This window comes from Corvus moneduloides, chromosome 2, assembly GCF_009650955.1.
Source record: "Corvus moneduloides isolate bCorMon1 chromosome 2, bCorMon1.pri, whole genome shotgun sequence".
NCBI lineage: Eukaryota > Metazoa > Chordata > Aves > Passeriformes > Corvidae > Corvus > Corvus moneduloides.
Window position 1 is genome coordinate 35,366,338 of NC_045477.1, and position 21,437 is coordinate 35,387,774.

Sequence of the window (21,437 nt, forward strand, 5' to 3'; positions counted from 1 at the left end):
AAGGACTAATTATATCTATAAGTTTGCAGAGTCTGACCCATTTTAACATTTTATAATAATTTACAGTTTCTTTGTTATTTTAAATATAAACCCTCAGACTACACCATGATAGTATATATGGTCATTAACATGAATATACACATTGATTAAGCTATACAAATATTATCACATACATAAACATATTTGGTTATGAGTATTAATATAACTACATCAGCTTTATTTTAGGAACAAGGCTTTTTACTGGTGTAAATGCAGTGGCATAGTTGCACATGATAGTCATCTGCTATGAATGGCCAGATTTTGATCATCCAAATTGAAGTGGAACAATATTTTTTTTAAAAAGCAACCCAATATTTGAAACTGCAAAAGGAGAAAAAGTTTACATAACACTATAAAATACCTGTCTAATTTGGTGTATACTGTTAGATCATGCATAAGTGTGAAAATAATATATGCTTTTCTGGTGAAAATGTACTTTCTGAAGTTTTTGCTCTAGACTGTTGGGGAAAAAAATTGAAACAATATATGTAAGTGTTATTTCTCATACAATTTCTGTGAAATACAGCTATTTATCAATTTGATAACATTCTCTTGACGTCCAAAGTGAAATGGCATTCTGTAATGAAGTGATTGTAATTTTAAAACCCCCTTACTTTTTGAGGTGTTATTGTTTATATATATATATTTTCCCTTTAAAAGTGTAATGCCAATAGCATTACTACGTCAAATTCAGATAAATTATGACAAACAACATTTTCACAAACAGAAATGTTAACATGCTACATTCCTTTCTTTGGAAAAGTGAAAGAAATTATCACAGAAAACGCATTTTAATTTAATTATATCCATTAGGTCATTAAAGTGATGTAATGCGCATGTCAGTCCTCCTTTCATCCATAGATTACTTTAATCCTTCATGTGCTTTTTTTTTTTTCCTCTGGCTTTCTTTCATACTTGCTTTGTTTTGAAATTGCATGCTGTCTCAATTATTTGTGCATGACCTCCACGTTAATTTCACATTGAATGTTTACATACTCTGAGAGATTTTCATGGATCATTTATTCTACATGTGCATTTTTTTTCTTTGTTTTCAGTTACTAAACTTTAAATATGCTTGAAATGTAAAAGTGGCATGAAACTTTCGTGACACGAGTAACCAACTCTTTTAACAGAGATTTTCAGTATGCATCTTTTAGAAATACGTATTCTAAACCACATTTTATACCATGATTTCAAAATGTAAGAAAATAAATTATGTTCTGAGACTCTAAATATATTCCATTGCAGAACTGGAGCCAAATACTGGTTATATTCAATTTGAGCAATGACAAACATATGAGATTTGTCCTTTAAATGATTTAAGAAGGTCTGTGCTCTCTCAGAGGTCATCACTTGCAAAGTCCTGTGTCTGTACATGTTCAGTATAAGAGACATTATAGGTCATTGTCTGACTGACAGCACAGATCACTTCAGACACACACTGGCTGCAGCTCTGTGTTTCATCTAGAAATGCCATCTTCTTTCAATTGACTACATAGGGACCCTATTTCCTTATTTAGTATCTGAAATAAATGTCCCAAGTAGGCATATCCTGGTTTTTACACAGTATAGTGCTGTAAGTCCTTGCAATTGTCAATGAAGTCAAAGGTTTTAAAATGCAAAAAACCCCAGTTTCTTCTGTATTAATTTCTGATTTGAAGAATTACAGCAAAATATGTTGCTTGACATGCAATGAAATACTGCTTATCAGCAGAATTCGATTTCTAAATCACATAGAACTAAAAGTATATCCAGAGAAACCTAATGAATAAATACACATCTAAAAAATAAAGTATTTTTTTTAATTATGCCCAAAAAAAAGCATTAAAGGACACTTAAGAAGTTGTCAATAAAGAGGCGAGATAAAAAATTATGAGATCAACAGAACCGACCAGTGAAGAATTTTGTTTTTTAATTTACACGGGGCTGAATCCACACACTACAAGCAAATCAAAGGCTTCCACTTTCCACATTATAGCCTATTCTTTTCAGACACTTAATTAATTCTGTGCACAGTCTGCTGTGATTGAAGATAGATGGCTTGATCTCAAAGCATGCTGAACCATCTGTAGCCCTTCATCCAAACAAGCCAAACACAACAGTTTCCAAGTAAGGAGCTGAACACTGTGACTTAAGACCTCTGGAATCAAATCGATCCAGTCTCCAGGAGCTTTGCCTTCAACCTTCAGACCTCACCACAACTACCTCTGGTTCTTTGCAGCCACTTGGTTTGTGCTGATTTGAGTCACTACAGTTCTCTCCACTTTTACAAACTAGTTGTTTTGTCAGCATGAGTGTGACAACAATTAGACGTCCCTGTTTTTGCCCCATGCCTTTTCTCCTTCACAGTCATTCAATGACAAGCGTAAAAAGAGCTTCATCTTTTCACGAAAATTCCCATTCTACAAGAGCAAGGAGCAGAGTGAGCAGGAAACAAGTGATCCAGAACGTAAGTAACCTCTTGGAGACAATGTCACATGCAGCAGCACAACAAATGGGTGACACGCATGATACCAGTATCCCACACGTGTAGGCAAATATCTGTCATAGGCAGGCAGGAGAGGTATTACTACTGTGACCAATGTATGACTGCAGTTTGGATCCAGCTTCTCCTTCCATCTCTGGAAATAGTCTTTTCAGAAGAATAAAGCAGTGACCTTAACTTTTGGAAGCGCAAATATGTCTCCTCAAAGTTGTTGTGACATCTGTCATAAATCCAATATTGTCTCTCGGAAATATTCCCAGATCAAAATTGGCTCAAAATAAGGCAAATCTGATTTCTTTCACGACACTAATTATATTTTAAAATATATCTTCTAATCTTTTTTTTGTCTTTGACTTTCACCAAGTTGATTTCCATGGGCAGCTTCGCTGGAAGTTTAACAGTTAAATGAAGCACCCATGTTAACGGCTTGAAGAACTAAATTGGATCTTGGAATGTGTACCACCACAAGCATTTATTGCTTGCTTAAATTATACAGAGAACCAGCATTATTAGTAATATTTGCTAGTTCCAAGCACAAATATTCACTTTTTTTCTTGAAAATTCTGTCCTAAATTTATCCAGTGAGGATAGTTTCTGGAACTTTATTTCTCTGGTTGTTCCTTCTTCCTCACAGCTCCAAAAGGCACGTTTCACAGTCACTGCCTCTTTCTTTGGCTGAATTCCCATAGAATATGGGTCTAAATTTGTTTCAGAAAGAAAAGGCAGGGATCCAGATTGCTCAATCAACATGGTCAGTCATGGTAGTATCCATTTCAACTCCACTGACTTCTTCCTTCCTCTTCTGCGGCTGTTCTTCCTTTCTCATTGCTCTCTCTGGGGACTTCCGTGCAGGACATCCCCGGATTAGGTGACGACGGTTATGGAACAAAGACTCTGAGTAAGTTCCCAGGAATGGTCACTGTAAACCCTTTTTTGTTTTGTTTTGTTTTGGCTTCTGTTCCTTCTCTGAGGACCCTCCACTCCTAGCATGCACAAGATAGAGTTTTATTTGTTACCCAGCTGTGAATGCATTACAAATGTTTCAATTGTTCTGTTCTGCATGACGGTATTAAATAACATACAGTGTATCAAGCAGACACTTTCACTTCTTTTGTAATAACACCTTTTGTTTCTGACAGTATGTTATTGTTCCCATCATGGCAGTTCTGTAGAGTAGCATACCTAGAACACGTTTTGCTACCTAGACTGTTCTTTTCAGCAACAACTCCTCCCTCTCCATCTAAAGGGAAAGTTAAACATTGTAATGTGATCACATCCTGAGGAGATCAGTAGAAAATTAGTTTATGCTGTTGCTTTTGCATTTTCAGCTTTTTGCATGGGAGTGTTTGTTACTTTGCTGGATTTTAGATTAGTATTTGTTATTAATGGAAGAAGTCATTTGCAGGCTAGAGAAGATCATGCATTCTCCAAAGCTAATTTTGGACAATTTTCACCATTAGCAATCTATTCTCTGTCACACAACCTTAATTATTCTTTTTTCTGATGTAGAATCCTGTCTCAAGACTTGGCATTGCAAAATGTGTAATATGTCAGATCATTGCTCAGAAACAATTTTTTTTCCTCGAAGTTTAGAATGAAGTATTTGCTGCTGATTTTTACATACATAGCTACATTAAATTCTGTATCCAGAGCTAAATAATGTAAACAAAATGCCACTTGCATGTGTTTGGCTACTTGTTCCTCAGTTCTTATTCCTTTTCTTAAGCACCAAGTAATTGGAGCAAAATGTGTGTTAATGCTGCATCGCCTACTGTTTTGTATGTGCTTTTTAATTGCAGGAATGCACATCCATGCACACAGTTTGGGAAATCATTCTTTTTCTGACTGATTTGTTGAAGGGACATTTTAATGGTTTAACTTAAGGCCATGCAGTGGCTCACAACTTAAAGATGAAAGCTTTATCCCTTGTACAAAGAAGAATGGTTCTGCAAGACTGGTTTTGTCAGTGATAGACAGCAAATGTCACTGCCACCTGAATTTTAACCATTCTGTGATCATTTAAGTGTCATAGCAGTTCATTAGCAACAAATGCAGATCCTTCCCTGATGAAGTCAAATACTTCCGATCTGATAACCTTCCTGAATATCTGTGTCCTTACAAGGACAATTGTCCATAACATCCAGCCATTTGAAAGGTACCCGAATTGTGCAAACTGATAAGGCAAAAAGTAGCACCAAGGTATTATATAGGCTGTAGTGCCTGTATTAATATTGCACCTAGTTTTAAATTACTGGCACACCTCTAGACATTCTCACCCATCCAAATTTTGTTAATTTTCAACTCAGACTTTTTAATGACAGTTCTTACTATAAAGGATATATATTTGCTATTTTTAAATAAAGTTGCTAATGGTCCTGTATAGCACATTGTCTTGAGATAACCCTTGTTAACTTGCTGTGAAATGTCTGAAAGTCATTAAGCTGTTTTCTTCAAAACATAAGTTGAATTTTTTAAAGCTTCTTCCTAAGCCCAAGTGCAAGGTTTCCCATTACTGTTTTTATCAGATATCATCCCCTCTCATTTCTGCTGCTCCAGTAGCCCCATCATTCCCAATCTATGAACCCTAAGCCATTAGATTGGAACATCGGGAAAAGGCAGCACCTTGCAGAGAATAGGTGATCTTGGCACTGTTCCTGTCTTTCTCATTAACCCAGGGTGCTCCCAGCTGTACAGCCATTATGCCACTGGCTTCTGAATGTCCTGGACCAGCTGAAAAGTTTCAACTGCCACATGACCTTTCAGATGCAAAGTAATCAGCATTTCTGCCAGAGAAACCACTGTTTAATATGGTCCTGCAGACCTCCTGGAGAACATGTGGCATGATCTTGCTGTCCATAAATAGTCTGCTGACTACAGTTTTTCACAGCAACATTTTATGATGTAGATTGCACCTTTCTTTCAAGAATATGATAACAGAAACAGGACAACAGGATACCTGACTTGACAAACCCATCATGATAGTTCTTATATTCCTGTTCACCCATCCAGACTGATCTGATAAAGGTTTTCAAACACCAGCTCAAATCCTGAGGCTAGACAATGTCTGGAAAAAGACTTCTTCCTTTTTTTTTTTTTTTTTAATTAGTCCTTTCATTGGCTTTGTCTTTTTTTTTTTTTCTTGGACAGAGTAGAACAGGAACAGTTACAATATTTGATGTGAAGACAACTTTCATGTTAATCTGTTAATCACTATGCACAATCCTTTGGGATAGTGCACAGTGATTAAGGACAAACACAGGTTAGAAGTTTAGTAGGAATAGTTCCAATGCATTAATGATGCACATCACTGATAGTGTAGAATATGAACAGACACTTGGATTTCAAGAAATTGCTCAAGACATGAAGTGAGATCCAAGTTGACCATAATATAGATTGAAATGAAGTTATCTGAGATGTCATTTACTGTCTATCACAAAAAGACATGGTTTTTCCATGGCACATGTCACTAGCTAATACATACAGTCTCTTTCTGAAATGCCACAAGAGAGAAAGCTTTCATTTTACCTCTGTAAAATATCTGAGCATTTTCAGGTGATGACACTGCACAGTTTTTATTTTTGCTCTGCATAACTACCTTTGCATGACTGTGGCAGTTCTTTTAAGTTTCTGCAGCTCTGTGGTGCTTGGTTATGTTCTTTAATTTGCTGTACTGTTCTTGCAGAACATGTTTCTTCTAATGCCAGCGATAGTGAAAGTAGCTACAGTAAGTTACTGCTTTCATTAGAGTCCTTTTACTTTGCATTGCTTGTTCTGTTTGTTTCTTTTATTTTGTTCCTCTCCTTGCTACTCTTTTGTTAATGTGAAAAAGATCATTGGAGCAAATGGCTTGGAATTCAAATTTATGACCATGTCTTGAGTACAAAGCTATAAAAGAAAACTGACAAACTTTATAAGAGAAGGGAGAAAGGTTGTTACTTGTGATGTATTAGGAACATAAAACTAAACCTGGCTCCGGGTAGCCTATGCAAATCAGGATTATTTTGTTTAGTGACAAAAGTTTATTTCAGTGGGGGCAGGGGGAAGTTTCTTGATGATCTTTAAAGAGTAAAGTTACTGCACAGCCATAGTCAAATCTGCAAGAGGCATCCTTTTTACAAGGTCACAGTTTTTACTTGCATTTCTGTGTGCCTGTATGGAGATCAAAGTAATAGTCCCAGAAATTTTGTTGAGCCCTTAGTTTTGACAGTACAGACTTCTTAATTCATATTGCAGTCTTTAAAAAAAGGCAAGATAGACATTCACTGCTTAGGCACTGCCACTGAATGTCACTGATACCATGTAGGTGGAGGTCCCAACCCTGCAGCCTGATTTGGTTGGACTTACAGTCTCTGTTTCATCATATAACCAGGAGGCAGGTTGTATGTTCTGGGTAATTCTTAGTAATGCCCATAAATTTAACCAGTATCACTATTTTTTGGAAGTTCTGAAAAGCAAAAAAAACCCCAAGGCATTAAATAAATTGCTAGAAATATAATAAAAGATAATTAAAATGACAGACTTCTTGCTAGATCACCCAATTGTTTAATTTATTCAAGCCATTTGCTTAACAAATCAAGTTTTCCACCAGTCACTCAGCACTTGTGCTAAGCAGCCACATACATTCAGGTAATCAATGGTATCATACCTCATGTTTACTAGTCCTGGTATAACACATAGCAGTTGAGCTCTGTTGATAAACACTGGTTTGTTTCAGCAAAACAGCTAACCTTGTCCTATTCAGAAATGGTAAAATAGTTCGTATTCTCTTGTATTGAAAAGGTTTCCTTGGAAAGCAATTGCCAGAGTCACAAGAAAACAGTAGGCACTCTTGAATTGCCAAGATCCAATTCTGAGCTGTTTTATTTTTAATGTGCCCTCTACTTGGGAGGAGAGGAGGATTTTATTTTTGGTTATATTTATATTGACATATAAAATGCTCTTTCCCCAGACTGACTTTACAATCAGGAACAAATCAAAGGGTTAAATTTTCAAAAGTTCACACAAGTCAAATCTCATCCAGATCTGTATATTTCAGGAAAAGCTCAGGGTAAAAGCCCAGAGGAGAGTCTAGGCTGATGAACTGCCCCAAACAGCGGACTTAATAGGAGGCCCAGTTGCAGCCAAACATTTGGGACATGTCCACAAAAGCCTTTTACCAAATTTGATCATAAGACAGGCCAGGTTACCAGTTCTTCATTAGCTGTGTAATAGCTTAAAATAAAGTATGTGTTCTGAGGTGCAAGAAAGGTAATAGAAATAATTTGGGAAAGTTAGTTGGGACATAGATGCTTGGAAGGAAAAGTAATGCTGGAGTAACAACTGCCCATGGCAGTCACTCTCCTTCTAGAGTGGTTTCCATCTGGGCGAGCTCTGGTCTCCCTTCAGCATCATCCTGTTGGCTGGATTTCCCCACACATTACTGCCAACAACTTCTGCCTGGTGGAGAAGATGCTGGCAGGGATTTCTTCTCTGCCCACAGGATAGCTATGCCATTAAGAAGCAGAGGAAGCCCGTCTTAGATAATGCCAAATGAAAGAGGATTTAAAATACAGACCCTGGTGCCCAAAGGGCCTGATTTCATTTGCTAAGGATTCACTGGTGTGTGATAACATGATATTTGAAGGCATGACCTTGACAAATTAGCAACAGGATGGAAACTACTGTTTCAGATGACCATGGTGGCACCTGAAGTCTAACCTGACTGCGTTCAATTTCTACCTGGCCATGGTACATCAGCACATCTCCTGTGGAGAATTAAAGCCCTCCTGAGTCCAGATAATTAGTCTTTGAATCTTCAGACAAAGAGATCTGAGATCTGCTGTGTTGACAGTACATCCCATTGTACAGCTCATCACAGCAAATCTCCCCTAGAAAAATTATGTGTCAGGAACCCAGAAAAATCAGATGACAGTGAAAGGCAGGTGATCAAAGAGTGGAGTCAACAAATTGTGAGGGATGGAAATAAGAGAGATGAGGCCTGCCAAAGGAAGTTCTCTTATTTCACTACAGTTCTCACTTTGTGGGACTGTTGAGAAAGGACCCTACACTATAAAAGCTTATCGACATCTCTGATGTGGGAAGAGTGATTACCAGACATAATCCTAGAAGATTTCCTAAAGTATTCCTCACTGCCTCCTGTTTATTTATTCCTTATTAAAGGAAAAAAAAATAATGAGTGCCCAGGGTAACATTCCTGGCAGAACAAGACAGCATGCAGTTACTATTTCTGCTGTTCTTGTTCGCATCTGGGTAGCTGGGAGTGGAGCCCAGTGTCAGCCACCACCACAGAACCGAGTTTGTATTAACTCCATTTGGACCCAGCCACGTTGCAGAGTTGTTCTGCAGTGTGATGTAGTGTCACTTTGAGCAGTCTGTGTGTTCGAGGTGAGGCACTACAAGTTCTTTTACAAAGACACCATGTGTGTTGATTTGCAAACTCATCTAGCCCTCAGTCTGTGCACTGGTGACATGGAGCATACTGAGAGGAGAAAAAAAGTTAAGCTGGAAAATTCATGGGGGGCAAATAGAAAACTGCTGGAGGAATCAAGGGATTTGCATGGGGTTGTGACCCTGTCCCTGTGCCTCTATTCTTTTCTGTTTCCTCAGCAAATTAGCAGGAAGAAAGGGGTTGCCTGCCCCACTGCTTTCTGAATTGTGGGAAGAGTGGCTGGAAAGCTGCCTGGTGGAAAAGGATCTGGGAGTGCTGGTCAACAGCAGCCGAACGTAAGCCCAGAGTGCCAGGTGGCCAAGAAGGCCAATGGCATCCTGGCCTGCATCAGCAATAGTGTGGCCAGCAGGATCAGGGCAGTGACTGTCCCCCTGTACTGGGCGCTGGTGAGGCCACACCTCAACTCCTGCGTTCAGTTTCGGGCCCCTCACTGCAAGAAGGACATTGAGGGGTATGTTCAGAGAAGGGCAACAGAGCTGGGGTCTGGAGCACAAGTCTGATGAGGAGCAGATGAAAAGAGGTTGTAGTGAGGTGGGGTTAGTGTCTTCTCCTAAGTAACAACCAACAGAAAGAAGAAATGGCCTCGAGTTGCACCAGGGAAGATTTAGATCAGATAGTAGAATTTTTCCACTGAAAATGTTATCAAGCATTGGAGCAGGCTGCCCATGGATGTGGTTAATTCACCATCTCTAGAGAGATTTAAAAGACATGCTTAGGGACATGGTTTAGTGGGACTTGGCAGAGTTATACTTGTATTTTCCAACCTAAATGATTCTGTGCTTCTGTGATTCTATGAAATCAGCAATTCACACCTTGGCCAGAACACAGAAAAAGTGTGTGGGTAAGAAATGACTGGCAAGTGCAGAGTGTTCTCCTGCAGGCCTTCTTATATATCCCTATAAAAACAGGCCAGTTGGAGTCCAGAGTGAGGTGTTCTGCATTTTTTCTAGTAGGTCTCTGGCAATTGTTTTAACACATTTCTCTAACTTTTGCTTCTCATGATGAGCATTTAGGGAAAAGTAGCTAGTGTCAAAACCTGTACTATTTGATCATTCCTAGAACCATTCCAAACCAGCAATATTGAAGGCTTCTGAGAAATGTCCAGGCTGTAAGCTGGACAGTGAGGAATAGGGGGGTTACAAATCAACTGGGCTTTTTCTAGGAGATATTCTGATGTGTTCATTATTTTTTAGAAAAACATATTGCTTCAAAATTTGAGTATTTGGCTGAAATATTCCTTATGTCTTAGGGTTCTGTCAGTTTTTTGACAGAAGTCAGATATTTTTTATTTCAAAAATATAATTGAAAGTCTTCCTATGTGGTCTCAAGAGAAAATTCTTTGACCACTTCTAAGCAACAAGAAGTTGCAAAAAGTAAACCAGATTTCTTCTACCAGTGCCCTCAACACTTGGTTTGTTATGAAAAATAGGGCTGCAGCCAACAATGAGATATTCTTTCTCCCAGAAGATAACCTTCAGCTCCATTTATTTCAGTGGGAACTGCAGACACATTTGAGAGCAGAATCTAACCCTTTATAAATAAGAATAGTATTTTGGGGCCAGGAACAAATACTGGCTTGATCTTAAAGCAGTTGAGTTGCTACATCTTAAAGCAGTTGAGTTGCTACACAGCTGCTGCTGAATCACACAGCCATGCTATTATGAAGTCTATGTTAGTTTATTTGTCCCCATTCTCAGCAATAAAGTCAAGTTTGCAGAGTGGTATATAAAGTACTGGTCTAGCAGAAAGTTGTTCTTTTTGTGATAAGGACACATACAGCCAATTTTGACTACTCCCTGGACCACTTAATCAAACCATGATTGAAAGTTTATTTTGAGCCCTGTAACTTAAAATGTTCTGATTTCTTTTTCAAACCAAGCTTGTAAGGACAGATTTTTTACCATGGACTCATCAGTTTTTATTTTGCGAGACATGATTTTCATAATGGGCATGAATTTCAAGTCTCTCTCCTACATATGTGTTGTAACACTCTTACACATAGTTCAGTAAAGGTTTTTACAGCTGTCATCAAAATTACACACACATTGTCGCATCTATTTAGTCTAATTGCATGATTGGTTGTGATTGCACCAATTATCTAGAGAGGCAATACATAACTAAAAGTTAAAAATATGAAAAAGTGATAGAAAAAAAAATTTACCCTCTGTCAGCAAATTAGCAAGTCACTTTTCTAATGAGATTTGAAGATTCAGAACAAGGTTAAAGTAGTCCTGATTATTACAATAATTGATTAATAAGGACACTTGCATTGGCTCCCCAGAACTGCTGTATGATTCAGGTATACTCAAATTGGCACAAGTATTGCAGTCTCATTTTGTACCCACACAGCTATATTGATCTTTGCCCGTAGACAACTTTTCAGTCATAAGTTCATGCTCAGACTACTGATGATCTTTTTACATATTGGATTTCCAGCTTTTCATAGCTATCAAGATATTTCCAAAAATCATGTGTTTATTCACATAAATAGGGGCCTAGCAAAGGGATTTTGAACCAAATAGAGGCTGAGATATTGACTGTCCAGTGCAGTCTGTGCAGAAGAAACAAAGCAAGAAATTGATTTCTCCAAGATCTTGCAAATACAACTCAGGTAATTCATATGTTAGCCCAAAACCCATCTGAAAACCTATAAAATCCCTCAAAAATATTAAATTAATACTCCTTATGGAATTGATCTGACAGCGCAGGACCTTGCTGCCCCATTTATAGAGGTTATGAGTTATAACAAACTCAAGGTTATTCTTCTCTTCTCAACCATGAGAAAACACCAACAGGCAAACCAAGAACAAAGAGAAGCAGGGAGTGGTCCTGAGAGAGTGAAATTTCTCCAATAATTTTACTCATAGTTATATTACATTTTGGTAACTTTCCTTTTTCTTTCTTCTGTTTCCTTATTTTATTTATTTTCTGCTTTTTTTGACTTGATGGGATTTTACTGAAGAACAGGGGAACATACCAAAATCCTACAGAAAGATCTTTTTCTTTTTTTCTCTTCTTGTTTTATCTGTTAAATGTCACAAAGATTTTCCAGATCAATACAGCTAACCTGTGCTAATTAAGCTGCTAATGTGGGTGATAAACGAAGCTTAGGCAAATGATAAGAGCCTGTGTCCTGATGGATTTCACACTGTGTCTTACCCCTCAAAGCCATCACAAGGTTATAGCAATCTGATTATTGATTGACTCTAGAGCTCTTCATTATACTTAATACTTATGGACTACTTGAGAACTATGCAGTACTGACCGAGTGGAGATCATTAAAGAGTACCATCTGATATAGTTAACATGCAAAACAGCCTCTGAGGACCTAGAGGATTTTGTCTGGACAGTACATGGCAGGATTTTATTCACTTAGAAATTTAAGCTTCCTAAGTCCTTTTTCCAGAAAAGAAAAGTAGTGGAAATGGTGCAGCTTCTCCCCACACTCCCATGTTGAGTCTGGAACTGTGGGCTGAAGATCCTTACCTCAGGAAGATGTTTAAGTTCCTGTGCATCACAGTCAGCCTCAAAGTTTCTCCTTACTTACTCCAACCGTTTCCAATGGCTAAAACTTCAGCACAGTTTGAGTGAGCTGGAGAATTTTTCTTTGCCTTTAACCTGGCCGCACTTTCACAAGACTTCTGTGAAACCAGGCTTGTTTTTCTCCCTAGCCCATACCCTTCAGAGAGTGTGGATGTAACAAAACCTTTAGTATGGAGACATGTCTGCCAAAGACTGGGCAAAAAAGAAAGTAAAATCTGTGCTGGCTTATCAGTGCTGGTTATAAATCTATGCCAAAGCCAAGTATTAGTCCACAGGAAAAAAAAAAACAACAATAGTTTCAGAGTGATTGTCTGTTTTCTTCCAATTGCTATTGACCCTGGCACTCCCATGAGATTCTGCTGCTTAACTGCAGATGTCTGACCTTGGTTTTTAAACAGCATCTGACCTTGCTGTCTAAATGCTGTTAGGGAACAATGGAGACAAACTCACCCTTCTGACTTTTTCTCTCCTCACAAAGTAGACATGTAAAATAGGTCAGATGACTCATGTCTTAGAATAAGAACTTGCCTATTTGAAGGCAGCCTTTGGCTCCAAAAGGTATCTAGGGACTAGCTTAGATGTAAGTACTCAAGCCTCAGGTTTCTGAAGTTAGTGCAATGAAACTCCTGCTGTGGATCTGTTTGCTATTGAAACAAGTATTTTCAAGTTTAAGATGGCATTTGTACAAACAGGCTCCCCTCCATTTGGTTGGTATGTGATGGCTTCATCGCCCAACTCAAGACTGACTTTCTCAGGCTGTTGAAAAATATAGCCTTGGCTCCCGTGGGGTAGAGGACAGACAAGGCAGGACCATCCTTGTCCAGCCTGGAGAGTGGGTTTTTTCATCTCTCGAGAAATGAGACATCCTGAGTTCTACATCACCCCTAAAATTTACTGAGAAACTTAAGGGAAACCAATACATCTGATGCATAAAACCTAGTGTAACAAGAGTTCTAGGTTTCCAACTTTGCAAAAAGCCAAAGAAAAGTGATTACAATATCAAACATTTGCAAACAGAAAAGAAAATCCCTTGTCCACACTCCTCATATGCCATGTGGCCTTATCCTCATATGCTGTCTAATCTCTTCCTTTTATTAAAAATTATGTTCTCTCCTTTGCTGCTTCAGCACTATCGCTAGGCTGGAATTGGTCCTGTCAGTTCTCCCTCTCTCCTAACACATCAGTACAGTTTTTCATTTGCTGTTTCCATCATTGTCAATAATTACAACATTATTTTTACTTGAAGAGCTCTCTTACACATTTGTCACTGCTGCCTAGATACTATATCACACACGTAGTAGATTCATGGGCTGGGAGTCAGCCTGAGATCTAACCACAAAGAATTTTGTACCTTCTTGGGAGCTAGGCATTGCATCCAACACAAAGCTTGTTAATGTAGTTAGTGGAGCCTCGAGGGCAACTCAGACAGCAGTCAGACTACTTCTGGGTGAGGTGTACCCCCCTCTAAATCCTGTATTTCCATCAGGCAGGGCAGCACTCTTCCCCTCTATGTGCACACTTTGGTTTGACAGGAGCCCACCAGAAATATAACACAGGTGCTTACGTGCATGCAAGCAGATGAAACAAAGGCAACCTTGTCTATTTTATAAAGCACTGGTGTGCCTTATGGTACTTTTTCTTCCGTAGTATCTAAATTAGTTGCAAAATCCCATCTGTGCATCTTCTCAGAGACAAGCCCTGAACTGAGCAAAAATAAAATCATCACTTTAAACTTTGCTAAGTTGTATTTAGAACCTGCCAGAGCCCTCATGTGGTACCAGATATGTGACAGTGACCCAGAAAGAGAAATGAGCAGGAATTATTCATGCTTTAGGTGATGAATCCTCCTCCCTCTCCTTTTTCACGCCCTTGGATGAGAGGACAGTGATGCATAGGGACTGCACACCTGCACCCAAGTCATGGTCCATATAGTGCCACTTGTTTCTCATGGCAAATTTCTCTGCTTTAGTCCCCTAAATGTCACCATGAGGAAACAGCACTGTCCTAACAGGGCAGAGGGAGAACAAATGTATAAAATATGATGCTGTGAGACCTTCACTGAAGATATTCAAAACCCGCCTAGACATGATCCTGTACAACCTGTTCTAGGTGCTTTAACAGGGGATGATTGGACTAGGTGATCTCCAGAAGCTGAAAGTCCCTTTCAGTCCCAACCATTCTGTGAGTCTGTGATTTGTGTTCAGGGAAAGGATAAGGATCAGAAAATAGCTCATAGCTAGATGTTGGGCTGTGAATGCACTAGACTATGGAGGCTATGCACTGAAGAACAATCAACCAAAATATATATATTCTGTGGATAAAAATTGTTCTGTCTAGGTAGCCTGTTGATTTACTTTGCAGCAACATTTTAGGGCCTTAACAGTAGGAAAAGTATTGCATCTTAAATCTCTGCACTATCCCTGTAAACAGCTTTGTATCAAATCATAAATAAAGGCATGTTGCCCATCAATAAAAAAGCCCAATTTCAGTAAATAGAATTGAAACACATGGAAGGGGAGGGTGGGGAAGGAAAAAACTGTCTCCATACATGGAAGTTATGATGGACTTTGGAATGGTTCAGGTGAGAGGTTTATCAAGAGAGAAGTGTTGAACCTGGTCTGTCTCTATGTGAAGCATTTTATCAAACTTAAATACCCGACATGTTCCTTATCAGCTTCAATCTCTTGTCTTTCTTCTCTCATCAGGAGGCCAAGAAGACTGCATCCTTTCTTATGAACCTGTCACAAGACAGGAAAGTAAGTTTCATCTTCTTTTCTATCACTCTTCCTTATATTTTTCGTTTCAGGGTTTGAGGCCCAGCAGAGCAGTAAGCCTTGCTTTGCCAGTCCCAGTTTCTCTGTGGCTTCTTTTTCTTAGACACTCAGTCTGTTTTCAAATGAAAAAAACCTGATGGTACAGTATTCCTTGGCAGCCCCCACTTCCTGACATTCCTAGGACTCTCCCCAGCATGTTCTCACGGGCTTTACTAGTACAGTAAATAATCGATCTACAAAATATTGATGTAGCTTTTCTAGATTTACTGCAATATTGTTACATGGAAAGCCTTTATTATTTTGCTTCTCATGTGTTATGTGCCACTGTCCAGGGTAGACAAACCTATGGAAAGGCAACTTAAAATGGGAGCACATCCATCCGGTTTAATGGGGGATGCACTTACATAACTTCAGGAGAAAAAAATGCTGCAATAGCCTTTCCATGCCTCATGGAAGAGTCCATCTGCAAGCATTGTTGAGTGGACTTGTTGAGCAATAGCAAATATATGTATGCTTCTACATAGTCATTTGACGTGTGCATGGACCATCACAGAGCTCTGCAGTGGTACTCATTCCATTCCCTTTTTCATGTCAATAAATAAAATATCCGTTAATAAAATGTGCACCTAAGTTTTCACTTCATACATAAAGACAGCAACCCTGGTTAGCACATATTTGGGTAAATTCATTTATTATTGCCAGTAAGATCATCTAAATGTGCCTTTCTTTTTGTTTTTCAGTTAATTACACCAGGCCAGTTATTATTCTGGGTCCTATGAAAGATCGGATCAATGATGATTTGATATCTGAATTCCCTGATAAGTTTGGGTCTTGTGTACCACGTAAGTATGATTTTACTCCTAGTTCTGCAGCAGAGTGAACTGAATCCCTTGGTGCCACACATTAAGTACATTTCTGTGAAAGCAGCATCCATGAACTATACATAATTGAGTTTCTCAAAAGTCTTTTTTTCATCAGACAGAAAAGGGGAAAAAACAAATAAATTAGAAAAAAAAAAAAGGTTGTGAAGATCTGGAAAAAAATTCTCAAAAGAATTGTCTCCAAAGCCCTAGGACACTTTTAAACAAGAAAAATTCTAGTCACTAACTCAGTTTAGTAATCAATCTGTGGTTTCTTAAATAAGATAAAAGTTTGAAATACTGGTAAAATGTAAAATGTTTCAACTCAATTGCACAGCATCCACCAATAAATATAAGGAGTAATCTGTGATTTGTGTGAGATATAGTCTGTTGAATCAGAAAGCAATGTTGGATCCTGAATTAATCAGAGTATTTGTATCTCGCAACATTAGAGCTTGCTGTTTATTTGAGGCCCTGATTGCAGTTGTACTTCATTTTAAATGGTTGTCTCTGGCAATACACTAACTTAAAACCACTAGAGATGAGAACAGAATCAGGCTTCTAAATAAGGCTAAATTGAGTTGATGAGATGACAATTCATTTTATCACAGTAATAACATTAAATTTAAAATATGAAATGCATTTTATATTTGAGGTTTGTGTGTGATTCTGCTGCAAAAGGTGGAATTCCGGTAAACTCTAATTTTATTTAAGTCTTTATTGATTGGAGGTAAACATCAGAAGGTATTAGTACAAAAAGACAACTTTATTGTCATAGCTCCATTGAAAATAGTATGTAGTAGCCAAAGATCTAGAGGTGAAGTGCCTTCACGTAAAGCAGACCCAGCATTGCCCACTGAGCAAACCACAGCTGCATTTTCTGCACTAAATGTTTTTGCAGACTTCCTGATCTTCTGTCTTTTTTTTTCATGCAGATACCACGCGGCCAAAGCGTGATTATGAAGTGGATGGGAGAGATTATCATTTTGTCATTTCAAGAGAACAAATGGAAAAAGATATCCAAGAGCACAAATTTATAGAAGCTGGGCAGTACAATGATAATTTATATGGAACTAGTGTCCAGTCTGTGAGATTTGTGGCAGAAAGGGTAGGTTGGCAATAGTTTTATTGCCAGTGCAACATGATCTGCTTTGTTTCCACATTGTGTCTCAGGCATGATTCTCTGCCAAAAATAAAAAATAGCTGCAAAACGGCATCCTAATATTTATAGGCTTTGTAATGACTCCACAAGTGGAGTCTCTGACTTTGAATGACATCATCCTTGGCACTCTCTGTACTTGGCTGTAGTGCCATGGATTCAGGGTTCTAACACAGTGCCTCAAGTACTCCTCAAAACAGCCTCTACTCTTCCTCTACGCTTTCTACTTCTGTAAGACAGGTAGATAAACTAAATCACTTTCAAAGAGGCAAAAGAACAAATCACAGAAAGATGAAATTATTTGCCTCAGGTGACACAAGGAGTCTTTGATATAAACAAGGACTGAATTAATCACTAAGAACATGGACATCCTATTACTTTTATGAACTGATTTTCCTCATCTCAAGAAAATTCTCCTGCCGCTGTAAATTTCATCCCAGTAGAAAATAAACCCCAAGTTTGTTCCCATATCACCAGTGTATATTTATACTGGCATCAAAGCAAAGGAAAGTATGCAGAGTAGTGAAGCACAGTGAAGGCTCCCCCTTCCCTGGTGTGCCAGTAATGGCCCCATTCCAGGGCACTGCATTGCAGATTTGCTTCCTGTCTCTTGGCTGATCTGCAGCAAAGTCTGCAAAAATAAACACATGCTCATCTGTTTCCAACAGGGCAAGCACTGTATACTTGATGTGTCAGGAAATGCTATCAAACGACTACAAGTTGCACAACTCTATCCCATTGCTATCTTCATTAAGCCCAAATCATGGGAGCCTCTGATGTGAGTATAAATTTCTTCAAGCATTTTGTATTTTGGGTACAGCCTCAAGTGGCACCACACAGGTTCTGAGTCTACATTTTGCTTGTTCTCTAAAATCAGTAATAATGAGAGGAAGTGGGAAGAGTGTCCTCAGAGCCTGTCATCCACTGTATCCTGGTATCTCAAGGAACAAGCCATAGCTGTGAACCTTTCAGGCTGGGACAAGTGGGATTATGTGCTGGACCATGAAGGACTCCCTGCCGGTGCTTGGTGTACTTGCTCCAACCTGTGCAACAAGTTCACCAGGGACTCACTCTTGTAGCTTGGCTTGTCCCATGCATCCATGGGTGCTCCTGAGGTTTAGAGTCTGATCAAGGGCACAGACCAGGTGGTTAAACCTGTGTCAGACTTGAGGTGTGTTCCTCTTCACCAGCCCTTCATTTACCTGAAGGTCTGTAAGAGGATAGGCAAGGAGCCATGGGACTGGAGAGGGGCAAACATACAGGAATGAAAGAGTCGGCTCCATGCTGCCAAGGATGTCTGAGGTGGCACACACTTTGGGGGATAAGATCAAAACTCAGTGTAAGATCGGTAAGATGAAATTCAGCACAGACAAAGGAGAGAAAATGAAATGCATGAGTACAAACAGAGAATAATTTAGCTATAGCACTGCAGAAAAGCATCTGGCAGTTGGGGTGGATCACACAGGAATATGAATGGATGGATAATGTGGTTGCAAAAAAAGAAATTGCCACTGTGGGCTGTATTCATATCAGTGTTCTGTAAGGACACAATAGACAGCTGTTTTGTTTTACTCGGTGTGGATGAGGCCTCATCTGGAGTGCTGGCCTGATTCTGGGTTCCACTCTGCTGGTGAAGGAGGAGCAGGAAATATCTAGTGCCACAGAGAGAAGGCTGAGGAGGAAATACGGAATTGATATTCATCCGGAGTTAAAACTCAGGATAAAATACATGGTTCTCAAGTTGTTTTCCACGTACACTTACAGTTATGCAAGATCTATCAGCTTAATTTGCTGTGATAGGGGTGAAATTTTAAACTCTGTGCCTTGCCCTCCCCCAAGGCTCTGCAAATGCCAGGTAGTGCCATAGGTATGTGTTTGACAGCTAAAATGTTGGCAGTCCGTCTCCTGTGACAGATGCATGTCTGGTGATGGTAACAGTGTGCTCACAGCCAGTGGTCACAGAGCCAGAGAATGCAAACATGACCCATCCCAGGAATGTGCATTCTTCTCAGCCCTGCCTTTTGGCAACGAGCTTGTTGTATGTCCAAGCCACGTTACAAGACATGATGCACAATATGTGGTACTTGCACAGCACCATCCTGACTTCCTGACTTTTCTTCCAGCCCTACAATTCAATAATATTCTGATTTTGTTGCTGTGTAGAATGGGAAGGGTAGTCTGATAGCCTGCCTTCTGCATTGATTGTTTTAACAGATCTTAACGTACAGTTTTCCCATTCATAAAACATTTCCATTATTTTTTTAATGCTGGCATTGCCTCTGGAGTGATTTTTGAAAAAAGTAAATAAAAGTGACCTTTACTCTGAAAAATACACCAGGCAGAGCCAGAAAAGTGGCAATAACATAAAGGCTTTGTTGATTTGATGTTAGAACTGCAAATCCTTGAATAGACTGACTGAATGGTGTTAATGAAGATGCAAAATATTATGACAGTCATTGCTATTGAACCAAAGCAATGCTAATATTTCACTTAGGGCAATACAACAAGGGTGCTGTTCAAGAAATGCCTGGACGTGGCACTTAGTGCTATGATCTAGTTAAAAAGGTGGTGATCAGTCAAAGGTTGGACTTGACAATCTTGGAGGTCTTTTCCAACCTAAATGATTCTGTGATTCAGTCTTTTTTAGATATGTACCTACTGCAACACAAAAAATTACAGGTTTATCTGCCATAGCAATGACTCCTGTTCATACAAATGAGTTGAAAGCTACTGTAATAGCAGTCAAAACACAAAAGACAAAAAATTTATAATCACGAGATGCAGAGAAACAAAGACTAAAGATTTATCTTTCATCAAAATTAGCACATAAAGTTGTAGTCTTTCATTTATGCATATGCTCGCTTGCATCCATATGAGAGTGGAAGAGTGAAGGGAGCATAAATCAAGTTTGCATCTGCACTTGAAGCCTGGTTATTGCAGGTTTTCTGGAAATACCCTATTAACACTTATCACCACAGCAGTAAATGACTGTAAGGTGCTGTTGGATGTAAAAGCAATCAGAACACGTGGCCACTGCTGTAAACAAACTGCTCCATCACCCCTTCCTCCCTTCCTTTCTCCCTTCCTCTCTTTCAAGTCTTACGTGACTCCACCTGGTTAACTCCCAGAGGCATCCTTGTTCATACCCTTCAATCAGCCTCTCTCTCTAGAGGAATGAGGACAGTGGTGAGATCATGGGGATGAGAAATGGAAGTAAGAAAGAACCTGCCTGGGTGAGCTTTTCACTGGGAGAGGAGGAAAACCTTGGAAAATATGTACTGTATTTTGAATTCACCAGCTGTGCAGGCCCCCAGCTAAGAAATAAGAAATAGAAGGGACTGCAGTATGACAGCAATTTTATTTCATCATGGTCCTCCGCCTTCTCCATCCTCCCTTATAAGGGCACAGAATGGGCAGAGTCAGGAATACAACTAGCACAGTTTTATACCCCAGGCAAATCTACAACCTGAAAGTGTAATGCAAATTTCTACCTCTTTCAAAGTACTTCCTATTTTAAACACTTGCTTATATTTTTATTTGTATTATCTTTTCTGCTATTCAAAGATCTTGAGGAAGACTTCTCAAAAATTTACCAGAAATAGATCTGAAAGGGAGAGGATGTTGTTAGCATTACAATATTGGTTAAATGCCCATAAGATGAAAATGTTAAGTTTGCCTAAGAAATTGCAGTGGTCCCACTGCAAGACAGGGTTTTGGTTCAGTCACCTAAAGAGATGTTCAAGTAGGTGTAGCTGATGCAAAGTCCACCTGAACTCGATTAGATAGCAGTCTTTCCAATAAATAGAATTAGTAGTGTTACAAATTTAGCAGGACAACACATAGATTATATTAAACCCATTTATATAATCTACAAATAACTGAGATAAATTTTAAAAGAAATCTTTCTTAGCCTTCATTTTGTAAGCCTGCTTTCTCCATGGCGTTAGTACTTCCAAGGAGATTTTTCCTAAGCAGTGTGCCCAGCTGTATGGTTACTTATATAGGTAGGCAGCTTTAAGCCATTTCTAGAAATACCTTTTTGCATCCTGGACATCTTCCAGAGTGTTTTTCACAAGCCAAGTAGGAATTAGCTGTAGCAAGTTCATACTGTTGTGTGCTTCATAGAGCT

General features: G+C 39.0%; 1 protein-coding gene across 31 annotated transcripts in view; it reads left to right on the forward strand.

Moving 5' to 3' along the window:
- The window catches only part of DLG2 (discs large MAGUK scaffold protein 2), a 1,001,432-nt gene that overhangs the window by 973,075 nt on the left and 6,920 nt on the right, over nt 1-21,437 (forward strand). For 24 of the 31 annotated variants that reach the window (XM_032099063.1, XM_032099062.1, XM_032099074.1 and 21 more), the window contains 6 exons: nt 2,389-2,488; nt 6,207-6,248; nt 15,221-15,271; nt 16,030-16,131; nt 17,085-17,257; nt 17,977-18,086. In XM_032099063.1, coding sequence (XP_031954954.1) covers nt 2,389-2,488; nt 6,207-6,248; nt 15,221-15,271; nt 16,030-16,131; nt 17,085-17,257; nt 17,977-18,086 — 578 coding nt within the window. Of the gene's footprint in view, nt 1-2,388; nt 2,489-3,376; nt 3,423-6,206; nt 6,249-15,220; nt 15,272-16,029; nt 16,132-17,084; nt 17,258-17,976; nt 18,087-21,437 lie in introns of all 31 variants that reach the window. The other 7 variants (XM_032099064.1, XM_032099071.1, XM_032099081.1 and 4 more) reach the window with 3 other exon arrangements.